The sequence below is a fragment of the Bubalus kerabau genome, chromosome 14 (genome assembly GCF_029407905.1).
Source record: "Bubalus kerabau isolate K-KA32 ecotype Philippines breed swamp buffalo chromosome 14, PCC_UOA_SB_1v2, whole genome shotgun sequence".
NCBI lineage: Eukaryota > Metazoa > Chordata > Mammalia > Artiodactyla > Bovidae > Bubalus > Bubalus kerabau.
The window spans coordinates 80,055,462-80,070,040 of NC_073637.1; the positions used below are offsets into that span (position 1 = coordinate 80,055,462).

Consider the following 14,579-nt stretch of genomic DNA (forward strand, 5'->3'; position numbering starts at 1 on the left):
GTATGGAAGTGAGAGTTGGACTGTGAAGAAGGCTGAGTGCCGAAGAATTGATGCTTTTGAACTGTGGTGTTGGAGAAGACTCTTGAGAGTCCCTTGGACTGCAAGGAGATCCAACCAGTCCATTCTGAAGGAGATCAGCCCTGGGATTTCTTTGGAAGGAATGATGCTAAAGCTGAAACTCCAGTACTTTGGCCACCTCATGCGAAGAGTTGACTCATTGGAAAAGACTCTGATGCTGGGAGGGATTGGGGGCAGGAGGAGAAGGGGACGACAGAGGATGAGATGGCTGGATGGCATCACTGACTTGATGGACGTGAGTCTGAGTGAACTCCGGGAGTTGGTGATGGACAGGGAGGCCTGGCGTGCTGCGATTCATGGGGTCACAAAGAGTCGGACACGACTGAGTGACTGATCTGATCTGATCTGATCTGAATGGACTTAATGACTGAACAGGTGCTTTTTTTTTTCCTACATGTATTTATATCAAATGATAAATTAATTTTAAATGACAATTATGATCAAAGACCTCATCCAAATTTTGGAGAGAGGCTCCCTATGATATATAATGACAACAATTTCAAAATAAATCTGATATGAATTGTGACATTTGGCTTAATGTGACACTTTATTATATGAACAAATTAGATGGTAGTGAAAGTGCTGATAGCACTCTTCTGAAATATCATCAGCTATAAAGTCCTGCACCACTGCTTTCTTTATAAGCAGAACTTAAATAAATCTATTTAATGATCCTATGTATTTTCTTCCCTCCAAGTAACACTATATTCCTGCCTGCTATAATCTGCAATTACTTCCTTTTCCCCAAGGAGAACATTTCACTGAAGCAGTAAAAGCTGTTTGAGTCACAGTCAGCCTCTCTGCTTCCTAAGACATTTTTTAAATTGTAAGAATTGAGGAAGACTCTGATGAGTGTACTGTTTTTTAGTATTGAAGCATAATGATTGCTTCTTAAAAGTGTGTCCTGGAACCCATGCATTCAAGACACCACTGTCAAAATGTATACATACATGATTGATTATCCAATTTATTGGTGATATTGTGTATGCTATCCTAGTGCAGTTTAAATGATTTTAACAAGTACAGAAGAGTGTCATTGACAAGTGCAGAAACCAATGATGGGTTTAAGCCTTCAAATGTTTTTACAGCATTTTACTGAGTGGCAGGTTGATAAATTAAAATTACAGTTGTAGCATCAGGCCTGAAAGCACAACTGCTTTAGATTACAAAAATAGCACTGTGGAAACTTTGTGTACTCTCTAGAGAAGTAGCCTGGAGGACCTTGGAAAAAATGAAACAAGTGCAGTTGCTAAAAGAATCATTAATTTTGTGGTAGCACAGTGTCTAAAAAAATTTTAAAAATAGATTTTTAGAAGAGGAAAATTGACTTTATCCCCTTATCCCTTTTTCCCTGGAGACCTAGAGAAAATTGGATCCACACCATCAAAAGATAGGTTTCGAATTGGCCATTAGTGATCCCATGATGTCTGATGGGTGTATTTAAGGCTTAGAGGCAGTTTCTTGTTAACTCTGCCTTAGTGTCAGTGTTACACCTGGATTTTAGCCTGTCATTCTGCCACCGCGTCCCACCCAATTCAGTTGAACTTCCCTAAGATATCACTCAACCACTCACTGATTCTGATACTATTAAGGAAAATAATATTTCATCAGGCATTTCTTTTCCATTCTTTTTTTTCTTTCAGATTTGATTGTTTTTAACAAATGAAAATTGCATACATTTAAGGTATACAACATGATGTTTTGAAATTACATACACATTATGAAGGGCTTCCCATATGGCCCTCGTGGTAAAAAACCCACCTGTCGATGAAGAGACATTAGAGATGTGGGTTCAATCCCTGGGTTGGGAAGATTCCTTGGAGGAGGGAATGGCAACCCACTCCAGTATTCTTGCCTGGAGAATCCCATGGACAGAGGAACTGTGGTGTTGGAGAAGAAACTTGAGAGTCCCTTGGACTGCAAGGCGATCCAACCATTCAATCCTAAAGGAAATCAGTCCTGAATATTCATTGGACGGACTGATGCTGAAGCTGAAACTTCAATACTTTGGCCACCTGATGCAAAGAGCCGACTCATTGGAAAAGACCCTGATGCTGGGAAAGATTGAAGGCAGGAGGAGAAGTGGACAACAGAGGATGAGGTGGTTGGATGGCATCACCGACTCAATGGCCATGAGTTTGAGTAAGCTCCAGGAGTTGAAGGACAGGGAAGCCTGGTGTGCTCAGTCCCTGGGGTCACAAAGAGTCAGACACGACTGAGCAACTGAACTGAATCCTAACAGGTGAAAGTGATGTCATTCTGCTCAAGTTCTGATTCTTTTCAAGTCATGCCTGAGATATTGCAACAGTGTTCTAAGTGGCTCTGTTACAACCTCACTTTGGAGAACATTCTTCAGTTAAAAGCAAAACAGACAAACAAATACACATAACAATCATTCAAAGTGAAAAGTGAAGGTGAAAGTCTCTCAGTCATGTCCAATTCTTGGCGACCCCATGGAATAGTCCATGGAATTCTCCAGGTCAGAATACTGGAGTGGTTAGCCTTTCGCTTCTCCAGGGAAACATCCCAACCCAAGGATCGAAGCCAGGTCTCCCGCATTGCAGGTGGATTTTTTACCAGCTGAGCCACCAGGGAAGCCCACAATAATTCAATGACTCTACTAAACCCACAGAAGGTAAAGATGGTTCTATGCATTAGTATAATTTCTCTGCAAACAACCACTAATTTAACCCACCAATCTTAATCTCTCCTCTCATTTCACGAACCTTCAAGTTTGCTGGACTGGGGTGCCTGATGTGCTCGGTGCAGTCAGTTCTCCCTGCTGCCAATTTTTCCTTCCAGTTCCTTCTTCCGGGGACACTATTCTTATTACTTCTCCACTGAATTCTTAGTTCACATGGAGGATAGACTCAAGTTCTACTTTTTGTTTTAAAAATTTTCTGGACAATTTGGCTAATTTCTTTAATGTCTCAATTCCTAGATCAAACATTTTAATCCCTAAGCGACTGACCAACACCAATCATTTTACAGTAGTCTATAATTTTCTTGTTTACTTTTTGAAGCTCTTTTGTAATTATCCCTATGGTGGTATTGCTTTCCTATTTTCATGCTCTTATTGGAGTTTTAAATACTGTACTTGTTATTTTATGAAAATGTAAGCACATTCCAAAATTGTGTCCTGTCTTCATGCTATTTTTTTCTTGTCTATCTTCCTCAAAGATCTCCAAGGTAAAGTCCCTGTTCACGACTGTGCTGATTTCCCTCTCTTCTGAGCTTCTTCTCCAAGAATTCAATTCCATTACCACTTTTCTAGAATATTCAGGCCTTTGGATTTAATTAGCTGGAATTTCTGCCATTCGGAAGAACTCACTTCTTTAGGAGAGGTTTATAATATAACTTAGTTGTTGCACAAAGTGTTAATGACAAATGGTATCTATTTTCTGTTTACTATATGTCAGATACTGTTCTAAGCACTTTGCAATATTATCTCACTCACAACAGCCCTAATAGTTAGTTATTATCTCAAGGGAGAAAATGGAGGTTCAGAGGACTTAAATTGCCCAAGGCACCTAGCTGGGAAATGACAGAATGGAATTTAAATCAAGGAAATCAATGGCAGAATTTAGTCTCTTAAAACAGGCAGCTATGGTATAATAATGTAAAGCACCAGTAAACACAAAGTTTCAAACAAAACATGGATAGAAGTAAACTAATGTAAATCTTTGACCTAATAAGAATGTCAAAGTGTAATAACATCTGTATTAACACCAGCAGAAGTACACTGAAGCTCCAAATTCAGTTCCAAGACTGCAAAGAAAAGGGGAAAATATTCCCCAAGGAAAATTATTTGACAAAATGTAGGTGTTGGCAATTATATGAGGAATACTGTTAGCTGCAGAGTCCAGAGCTTCAGTTCAGTCCAGAGCTTTGCTCTTTTGACAGTGTAAGCTCCTACTCAGCTGGACTTAGTAGAATAGGTCAGGGACTTGTCAGGGTTGTGGGAACTCCAGGCTTGGCTGGGGCATGATCGACTCACTCTTAAAGCCAGTGCTTTAACAGATAAATATAATAATTTTGATAATTTTATCCTTGATGTGTTTTTGAATCTCTCTCAGCCAAGCCTGAGAGACAACGCATTCTGAGCTATATTAATAAAAAATTTTAAATTCTTCTGAGTTACTTAAATTATTCTAATACAATGAAATAAGCCTGAAAAAAAAAATATTTACCCATGCAGTAAATAACCATCCTCCTAATACAGCTGCTGCTGCTGCTGCTGCTAAGTCACTTCAGTCATGTCCGACTCTGTGTGACCCCATAGACGGAAGCCCACCAGGCTCCCCCATCCCTGGGACTCTCCAGGCAATAACACTGGAGTGGGTTGCCATTTCCTTCTCCAATGCATGAAAGTGAAAAGTGAAAGTGAAGTCGCTCAGTCGTGTCCGACTCTTAATGACCCCATGGACTGCAGCCCACCAGGCTCCTCCATCTATGGGATTTTCCAGGCGAGAGTACTGGAGTGGGGTACCATTGCCTTCTCCAATGCATGAAAGTGAAAAGTGAAAGTGAAGTCGTGTCCAACTCTTAGCGACCCCATGGACTGCAGTCTTCCAGGCTCCTCTCTGTCCATGGGATTTTCCAGGCAAGAGTACTGGAGTGGGGTGCCATCGCCTTCTCCATCTAATAAAGCTACTTATAGGAAAATTCATCAACCGAAAAGTTGGTATGATTTAAAATTTCGATTCTAAAATACAACTCATGAAAAGTTTTCTTTGAAGAAGGTTAACTTCATGCTAAAGAGATAAGAAGAAACAGTTTACATGGGAATTTTCACTTAGTGCCTCGAGTGTACTTTTTTTTTTTAATTTTATTTTATTTTTAAACTTTACAAAATTGTATTAGTTATGCCAAATATCATAATGAGTCCGCCACAGAGTGTACTTTTAAGTGGCTCAGTGTCTGCAAACTGTCGACACAGCCACTTGCTCTTGAAGGGAATTCATGCATCGTCTTAACATGTCCTTTTACTCTATGAATCTCAAATGTCAAGTGAACAGGAGTTTCCTTTCCCCTCATCTCTTTCTTCATTAAAAAGCTGTAAAACTTTTCTAAGGCAAGACGTTTTAAACTAAGATTTATATCTTAGACTTTTAATTGGGACCATCACCGGGTTCTTACTCACTTTGCTGAATGCAAACTTGGCGTCTGTTCTCTCTCAGTTGATTTCCAAAATCAGAATCTAACTGATGCCACATACAAGAAAACATTTGCCAGAAGAGTTTTCTAAATCACTTTAAAATGTAATGTTTTGAGGATCAACAGACTATGAGCCATCTAGCACTTTTTAGCACTCAAGCTAAGCTTTGTTCTAAATACAGTTGATTTTTCTTTTTTACTATTGAGAGGTGAGTGAGATAGGAAAATACTTAAATTTTTGAATCTATTATTTTAAATTTATCATATTTATAAAAAAATGTATTCTATGTGATATATTTTAATCAGTTTATATATGTAATGCATGTCACATATAAACTATATTAAATATAGTATTTAATTAATACTTAAATTAATATTTTAAATATAAAACATTTTATTTTCCTATAACAAAATATTTATTAAATACCCCAACCCTAGGTCTAGGACAACATTGGAATGAGCTTTATGCCGCACAGGTGCTGTGCTCCCTGTGAACCATGGTGACCTCCATGGCACATCTTCTGGTGTCTTTACATCTACCCTGGTCTCTGGTGGACAATTCTAGATCAGTGTGTCCACCTCCGCCGTACACATCCAAGACAGGAAAAGACCCATGGGAAGCTGTGTGAAGACTTTCTGAAGAGATTCCACGGACCTTAAATGTCTGCACGAACAACCTGTGAACATTTGTACAGACAGGACGAGGGAGCTGCAAACAATGTGGACGGTGGCTACAGGCCTGGCTGGTACCAGAACTGCCTATATAGCTTTGGAAAATACTGCACCTACTGACCTCCCTGGAGAAGGCAATGACACCCCACTCCAGTACTCTTGCCTGGAAAATCCCATGGATGGAGGAGACTGGTGGGCTGCAGTCCATGGGGTCGTGAAGATTCAGACACGACTGAGCGACTTCACTTTCACTTTTCACTTTCCTGCATTGGAGAAGGAAATGGCAACCCACTCCAGTGTTCTTGCCTGGAGAATCCCAGGGACAGGGGAGCCTGGTGGGCTGCCATCTCTGGGGTCGCACAGAGTCGGACATGACTGATGCAATTTAGCATTGACCTCCCTGAATTAACAGACTCAGACTCTGGGATGAGCCTTCATGTCTCTCTAGACTCAAGTTTATTTTTAATGTTTCCTAATGACATTATTTTACTAATATTTCACTGGTGCATATGAAAGTTCCTCTCATATCACCACACAGTTGAAGGTCTAAGATCTGAAATTTCATTTAACTTCCTTTCATAATTCCCTAACCTTCTTCCATAAGCAGATATTTCCTTGTGTTATAACTTTCTGTGACAAATTTTTCCACTGGAATCTTTAGCTTGAATTTATGTTTGTAATATTTAAATTTTTTATTCATAATTACTGTAGCACATTTATCAAAGGAGGAATTTTGCTCCCTAATTTACATTAAGAGATGCACATTAAAGTTTTATCAATGTTTTTCCATTAAAATTTTAAATAATAATTATTAGTGTTCATCATTGAAATATGAAACAGAATATCTATACTCATGTTTATTCCATTTACAATTTTTATGTCAGAAAAACAACAAGGCTGTTTATTTAACTTATATGCAGAGCACATCATGTGAAATGCCAGGCTGGATGAGTTATAAGGTAGAACCAAGTTTGCAGGGAGAAATATCATCAACCGCAGATATGCAGATGATACCACTCTAATGACAGAAAGCAAAGAGGAACTAAAGAGCCTCTTGATGAGGGTAAAGAGGAGAGTGAAAAACCTGGCTTAAAACTCAATATTAAAAAGGCAAAGATCATAGCATCCTGTCACATTACTTCATGGCAAATAGAAGAGGAAAATGTGGAAGCAGTGACGGATTTCCTCTTCTTGGGCTCTAAACTCACTGAAGATGGGGACTGCTGCCATGACATTAGAAGATGATCGCTTCTTGGGAAAAAAGCTATGAGAAACCTAGAGAGTACAGTATTAAGAAGTAAAGACATTGCTTTGGTGAGAAACATAGTCAAAGCTATGGTCTTTCCAATAGTCATGTACAGATACAAGAGTTGGACCATAAATAATGCACAGCATCAAAGAATTGATGCTTTCAAATTGTGGTGCTGGAGAAGACTCTTGAGAGTCCCTTGGACAGCAAGGAGATCAAACCAATTCATCCTAAAGGAAATCAATCCTGAATACTCATTGGAAGGACTCATGCTGAAGCTGAAGCTCTAATACTTTGGCCACCTAATACAAAGAACCAACTCCCTGGAAAAGACCCTGATGCTGGGAAAGACTGAGGGCAGAAGAAGAAGAGGGCAACAAAGGATGAGATGGCTGGATGGCATTCACTGATTCAATGGACATCCGTCAGTTCAGTCACTCAGTCATGTCCGACTCTTTGTGACCCCATGGACTGCAGCACACCGGGCCTCCCTGTCCATCACCAATTCTCAGAACTTGTGCAAACTCATGTCCATCAAGTCAGTGATGCCATCCAACCATCTCATTCTCTGTCATCCCCTTCTCCTCCTGCCTTCAATCTTTCCCAGCATCAGGGTCTTTTCCAATGAGTCAGTTCTTCACATCAGGTGGCCAAAATATTGGAGTTTCATGAACTAGGGCAAACTCCAGGAGATGGTAAGGGACTCCAGGGAGGCCTGGAGTACTGCAGTCCATGGGGTTACAGAGATTCAGACAGGACTTGGCATCTAAACAACAGCAACATAAAAAGTTCCTTTGGTTTCTACATGTAAGTCAAGGGATAATCTGGTTTCTACATGTAAGTCAAGGGATAATCTGTAAAAGTAGAGGTTTATTCTCTGAGCTATTTCAGAGCTCTCTCATTGAGAGCTGTCAACAGTGATAAGAACAATGCTAAATCCTTGATCTAAATTTTCTGTTTTGATCTCCATTTCACAAATTAGGAATCTGAGGCTTGGGAGTTTATGTAACTGCAGAAACCAATAAAACTAGTTTATAAATGTCACAGCCTATGAAGGCAAAAGAAAATCCTATACATACTTCTGTACATAAATACATAAAAGTGCTTTCAGACTCTGTCTGGCAATGGACTGAAACATGCAATATTTAGTACTGATTTATTCATTAATATAAGTTTTACTGACTATAGAATTAAAATTAATGTGAGTAAGGTGTACAGGGCTCTAGAAAAACTCAATCGTATGTACTCACATGTCAACTGATACCACAGACAATACATCAGATTATTCATTCCCTTTGCCAAGTGACTGGATTAATTCAGTCACAAATTTGAATCATGGTTCTTATAGTAGATTGCCTGTTGCCTAGTAGGCTCATAAGTGTCCATTATGTTCATTATCACCTCTTACTGAACAGGGTAAGGAGAGAGATTCATATATACTTTTGAATGGTCTTATTTAAAATCATTTTCTTGGAGGGGAATGGAGATATTTCACTATAAATCAAAATAGCTAGTCAGCAAGACTATTTGGGCTGCTTGTTTCACCCTACTTTATTTTAAGACATACCTAAGGAAAGCAATATATTCTTGCTGCCACACTGGTTTTCCCATTTTGAGTAGTATTTGCCGAGTGCTAGATCATTCTTTTCGGGAAACTTTTTCTCAGTCTTCTCATACCGAGTTCTAAACTTCTGAGACGTTTAAAACAAAGATTACTCAGGGTCTGCCCTTGTAAAATAGAAGTTTGCAATAAATGGGTTTTTGTCTCAAAGTAGTCGAGAGAACGGGAAATGTGGCCGAACAACTGTGTCAAGTGAGGCGTGAAGAAAGCAATTTCAGCCTCTGGACTTGAGGGCGGGACGCACATGAATTCAAAATTAAAAAGATCACTTTAGGCTTAAAGGTTTTTAACAGTGGGAGCTGATGATGAATGAAGGAAGAAGCATGGTCTAACGATTTTGGGGGCCAGTCCAACTTGACCTTTCATTTTTCATGAAGTCCTCCAGTAAGGGCCTCTACTCCGTTTTCCTCTCCCAGAAGCCCCAGCAATTACTGTGATTCTTCTGATTCAAATGGCCTCCTGAAACGCTTTTAGGAGGACTAGAAAGACAGAGGGAAGCGTGTTGTTCAGTGAGTGAGAGAAATATTCAATGGCTGCGAACAAAGTAATGAAAGAAATCCAGTGCCGTCACTGAAAGATGTGATGCCTTCCCATGTTTCTGGCCTTGGCTGCTGACATGTGATTTTTTTTTTCCCCTCTTCAAATAACAGCATGATTTCTTCTGAAGTAGACGTCATATCTTCCAATGTTTTCTGATATTTTAAAACATCCACCCTAATGCTGCAAAAGTCCTTTAGTAAGACATTTTGGTATGTTAGTGAAAGATTACGTGGTAGATGAGTGAAAACGATTTTGCAGAGTCTCAATTAGCTAAACACCTAAAAATAGTACATGTGTATTCTTGTCAACGGTATATTATTTTTGGAGCACGTTCTGTGACTCAGAATGATACTATCAGAGAGGGCAAGCCTTAGTCTTACTTAATCTGCTCCAGGGTTCCTCAGCTTTGTGTTTAAAGAAGCAGTCAGTGTAAGCAGAGGTGAAATAAAAGCGAAATGAGAGACAGGGGAAAAGATAAAGATTTTGGAGACAGATTTAGAGGAAAAGGGGAAGAAACACTGATTGGGGTAGATGAAATGCAACAGTACAAAAATGAGCAGAGTAATTAGGAAGAGTGAGCTGTGGTTCAGAGGGATTTTTAAAACCATCAAACCATACCTTCATCTGATGAGATAATCACTGTGAACGTTTTTTTAGCTCTTATAGAGGATACAGGATCTCATATACACTGGTTAGTTTAATTTCTGAGATCACAAAACAGTGGTCTCAAGGAGCATTTTAGTTGTCCTTTAAGGGTAAATAGCCACATTACTGAGGAAACGATGCATCAATGGCAGGTTATGCCCTTGAATATGGCGTTTGATGACTGAAAACATTATCTCAGAAGACCTTGTTAATTTGAATTAAAGATGTTAGAGAACTGAGATTTTGAAAATTTAGACATATACTCACCCAACTGACAGGAAAGGCTCCTTTGATTCAAGTCTATGAAAAAAAAAAGAAAAACATTTTAATATAACAATTTTCTATTTTACATGAATGATAGAATTTTGAAAATTTTTCTTTTACTTGAATGACAGAATTATTATACTTGTTTGGAGGAAAATGCACAATTTTTTTCCATTAAAACACCGTAAATAATATATTAAGACCTAATCTAGACTAATTCAAATTCTGGCTGGATTAATGCAGAAGCTAAATAAGATGAGAGAGACATGGAATGGAAATGTAGCATTTAAATAATACATTAAGATAATATTGTTAGTCTAATTCTGATTTGTACTTTCTACATTTACTTATTTCCTTTTTTAATAGTAATTTGTGGAAGTTTTAATACATCTGTTGATGGTTATGTAGTAGTGAGGCGATTTGTAATGCGTTTGGTTGAATATAGACTGAATAATTTGTTTCCAGTGGTGAAGAGAGAAGCATCATACCGTTCCTGGTCATTTATTAGAAGCGACCCCACTTAGGGCTGGAGGAGAGAAATTAGGGACTCCTGTCTCCTCTGTGTTTCTTAAGAGCCAGTTGTTTTTTGTGCTTCCTAACACATTGAAGGAGAATTATAATCCCGAAGCTTCTGGCTACTTGTGGCATCTTGTGCAAGCCGATTAAAAACCTTCTGGGGCTTGCTTTTTCCACTATAATACAGGCTAGGACTTGCTCCTAGCTAATTTTATGATTTCGTAAATTAACTATTTGTGAAAGGTAAATGAATCAGGAAAGGATCTACTTCTAAATATTTCCTAATAATAGCTATGGAGACCAGCTACTAGGTGTGTACTGACCACTTCATTTTCATGTAAGTTTTTCAACTTATAATTATGGGTTAAATATAGGCAAATATTGAGGACATTTTAATCTAAACCCCAGTGTTTAAAATTTTTGAGAAACTTTCATCTTTTAAACTATTTTATTCATAAATAAATAGTTATAGGAAAATGGCAAGAAATTTAATTCTGCACTAAAAATTTACTAATCACCAGATGATTGTATTTTGACATGGACAGCTAAAGGGACTATTTTAGAATTAAGCCAAATATCTTTACTTTTCTACAAGTCTAAACAATGAAGACAATAATATCATTTTGATCTCTATTTCATTCTGTATATATAAAAATGGCTTATTAGAAATATGCCTTGTCTGCTTACTGGATGAGCTGACATGGCTCTCTGCCTAAAGTCTTGCTGCTTGGGGAATAATATTATAGCAGGAAGGGACTCTTTTAGGGAGCAGGCACCCTAGACTCCCTTTGAGCAGCAACACTTAGGAAAGAAACAGAGAAAATTAATTGCTGGTGTTGAGTTGGAGACGTATATTTATGAAACTTTTTCCCTTACTGAATTCCAATATTATTAAGACTTCCACGTAAGTTATTGGTCATATTATGTGCTTGTTTTCCCCATATATTTATGGTATGGATAGGCAAACAGATCAAAGAGAAAAACATTGAGGATAAACAATGAAATACATTTGTTTGTTTTATAAGACATGACCAGTGACAAATGATCAAAAGAAATTACCTCGAAGAAATAAGGGGGATTCTATATTATATGATTCAGGAGACTGTTTACTTATTTGCACCATCAAATCATCACGATATCACTGCTCCCTTATTTTTCCATCTAATAATACTTGAGAAATAGCCAACGTGTGGGTATTAATAGAAGCCCTCCTTCCCGTGTTTGCCAATGATTCAACCTAACGTCAATCAGACTTCACTTTAAGTGTGTTATTTGTATGTGTAAGGTGCTCGACCTTACAGAAAAACATCTACTTCTGCTTTATTGACGATGCCAAAGCCTTTGACTGTGTGGGTCACAATAAACTGTGGAAAATTCTGAAAGAAATGGGAATACCAGACCACCTAACCTGCCTCTTGAGAAATCTGTATGTAGGTCAGGAAGCAACAGTTAGAACTGGACATGGAACAACAGACTGGTTCAAAGACTGGGAAAGAAGTACGTCAAGGCTGTATATTGTCACCCTGCTTATTTAACTTACATGCAGAGTACATCATGAGAAACACTGGGCTGGATGAAGCACAAGCTGGAATCAAGATTGCTGGGAGAAATATGAATAACCTCAGATAATGCAGATGACACCACCCTTATGGCAGAAAGTGAAGAGGAACTAAAGAACCTCTTGATGAAAGTGAAAGAGGAGAGTGAAAAAGTTGTCTTAAAGCTCAACATTCAGAAAACAAAGATCATGGCATCTGGTCCCATCACTTCATGGCAAATAGATGAGGAAACAGTGGAAACAGCAGCAGACTTTATTTTTTGGGGTTCCAAAATCACTGCAGATGGTGACTGAAGCCATGAAATTAAAAGACGTTTACTCCTTGGAAAGTTATGTCCAACCTGGTGGCTCAGATGGTAAAGCGTCTGCCTGCAATGCCGGAGACCTGGGTTCATTCCCTGGGTCGGGAAGATCCCCTGGAGAAGGAAATGGCAACCCACTCCAGTACTCATGCCAGGAAAATTCCATGGATGGAGAAGCCTGGTGGACTACAGTCCATGGGGTCGCAAAGAGTCAGACACGACTGACCGACTTCACTTCACTACTTGGAAAGTTACGTCCTACCTAGATAACATATTAAAAAGCAGAGACATTACTTTGCCAACAAAGGTCCGTCTAGTCAAGGCTATGGTTTTTCCAGTGGTCATGTATGGATGTGAGAGTTGGACTGTGAAGAAAGCTGAGCACCGAAGAATTGATGCTTTTGAACTGTGGTGTTGGAGAAGACTCTTGAGAGTCCCTTGGACTGCAAGGAGATCCAACCAGTCCATTCTGAAGGAGATCAGCCCTGGGATTTCTTTGGAAGGAATGATGCTAAAGCTGAAACTCCAGTACTTTGGCCACCTCATTTGAAGTGTTGACTCATTGGAAAAGACTCTGATGCTGGGAGGGATTGGGGGCAGGAGGAGAAGGGGACAACAGAGGATGAGATGGTTCGATGGCATCACCGACTCAATGGACATGGGTTTGGGTGGACTCTGGGAGTTGGTGATGGACATGGAGGCCTGGCGTGCTGCAGTCCATGTGGAAGCAGAATCAGACACGACAGAGCGACTGAACTGAACTGAAGGTGCTCGGCTCCAGTCTCGTCTCTCTCCATTCCCCACGGCCTCAGCTGGCCCCATGCCCCTCAGTGCTGTGTGCTTCTTAGCACTGAGCAATGCAGAGAAAGAATGTGGAAACGCTGACTGTCTGACTGCTCTTTCCCTCTCCACGTCTCAGTTAGCAATGTTCAGTGGGTTTTCCTTTTATGTGCCTCTTATGTCTCTTATCACTCAGTTCCCAGGCTCATTCTCCTCCCCTATCCCAGCCTGGCTGGTCTCTCCACATGGAAACTCTTTGTTCAGAGCTGCTCCAGCTTGGTGCACGTGACTCGCACTAAGCTTGCTTCCATGTTGCTGCCCACCCCACTTGTTTAGGGGCTGCACTGTGTCATTTTCCTTACAGGCGTCCTGTGCATGTTAGTCGCTCAGTCGTGTCCGACTCTCTTGCGACCCCATGGACTGTAACCCACCAGGCTCCTCTGTCCATGGGGTTTTCCAGGCAAGAACACTGGAGTGGGTTGCCATTAATAGAAGCAAGACCCACCACTTGCCTTTCCCTGTGTGATAACTAAAATGCCGAATTCAGAATGTGCTTAAAATAATTATTGATTGATTTTCCCCTTTTTTCCCCTGAAGGTTTCATATAAATAGCTGGTGGATTGGAGCATATAAGGTACATATGTTGCCCCCTGACCCCAATGGTTAACATGGTTAGTCTTACTAGTTAGTTACCTTCTTCCACTTTCACCACATCACTCACCACTTCAATTATCTCCTTCCAAGTTCTCAACCGAAGATCTCAGAAGAGAATCCAAAGTTTTCAAAATGATGCTGCACAACATTCTGACTGATGTGCTATAAACAAAGGGTGTACAAATCCTGCTTACCGCTTGGTTTTACACAACCCACAAGCTAAGGGGTTTTTTAAGTTTAATGGTTGGAAATAGCAGAAGAAGAATATTTTGTGAACTTTTGAAAATTCATATGAAATTCCAATTTCAGTGTCCATAAATAAAGTTCATTGGTACACAGTCATGCTCATTCATTCATATATTGTTTAAGGAGGTTTTGTGCTATAATAGTAAGTTGAGAGTAGTTGCAACAGGGTCTATATCTTAAAATATTTACTATATGATTTTACAGAAAAAAAGCTGCCATTAGATGAAAAATGATACAGTTGGAAGGAACTGGAAACAACTCAAATGTGGCACTCTTTATTTTGATACAGACTTCAAA

The 14,579-nt window shown here is 39.4% G+C and overlaps 1 protein-coding gene across 1 annotated transcript in view; it reads right to left on the bottom strand.

Moving 5' to 3' along the window:
- The window catches only part of RALYL (RALY RNA binding protein like), a 425,012-nt gene that overhangs the window by 97,868 nt on the left and 312,565 nt on the right, over positions 1 to 14,579 (bottom strand). Inside the window, exon 3 of the mRNA XM_055546403.1 lies at positions 10,230 to 10,262. Coding sequence (XP_055402378.1) covers positions 10,230 to 10,262 — 33 coding nt within the window. The remainder of the gene's footprint in view (positions 1 to 10,229; positions 10,263 to 14,579) is intronic.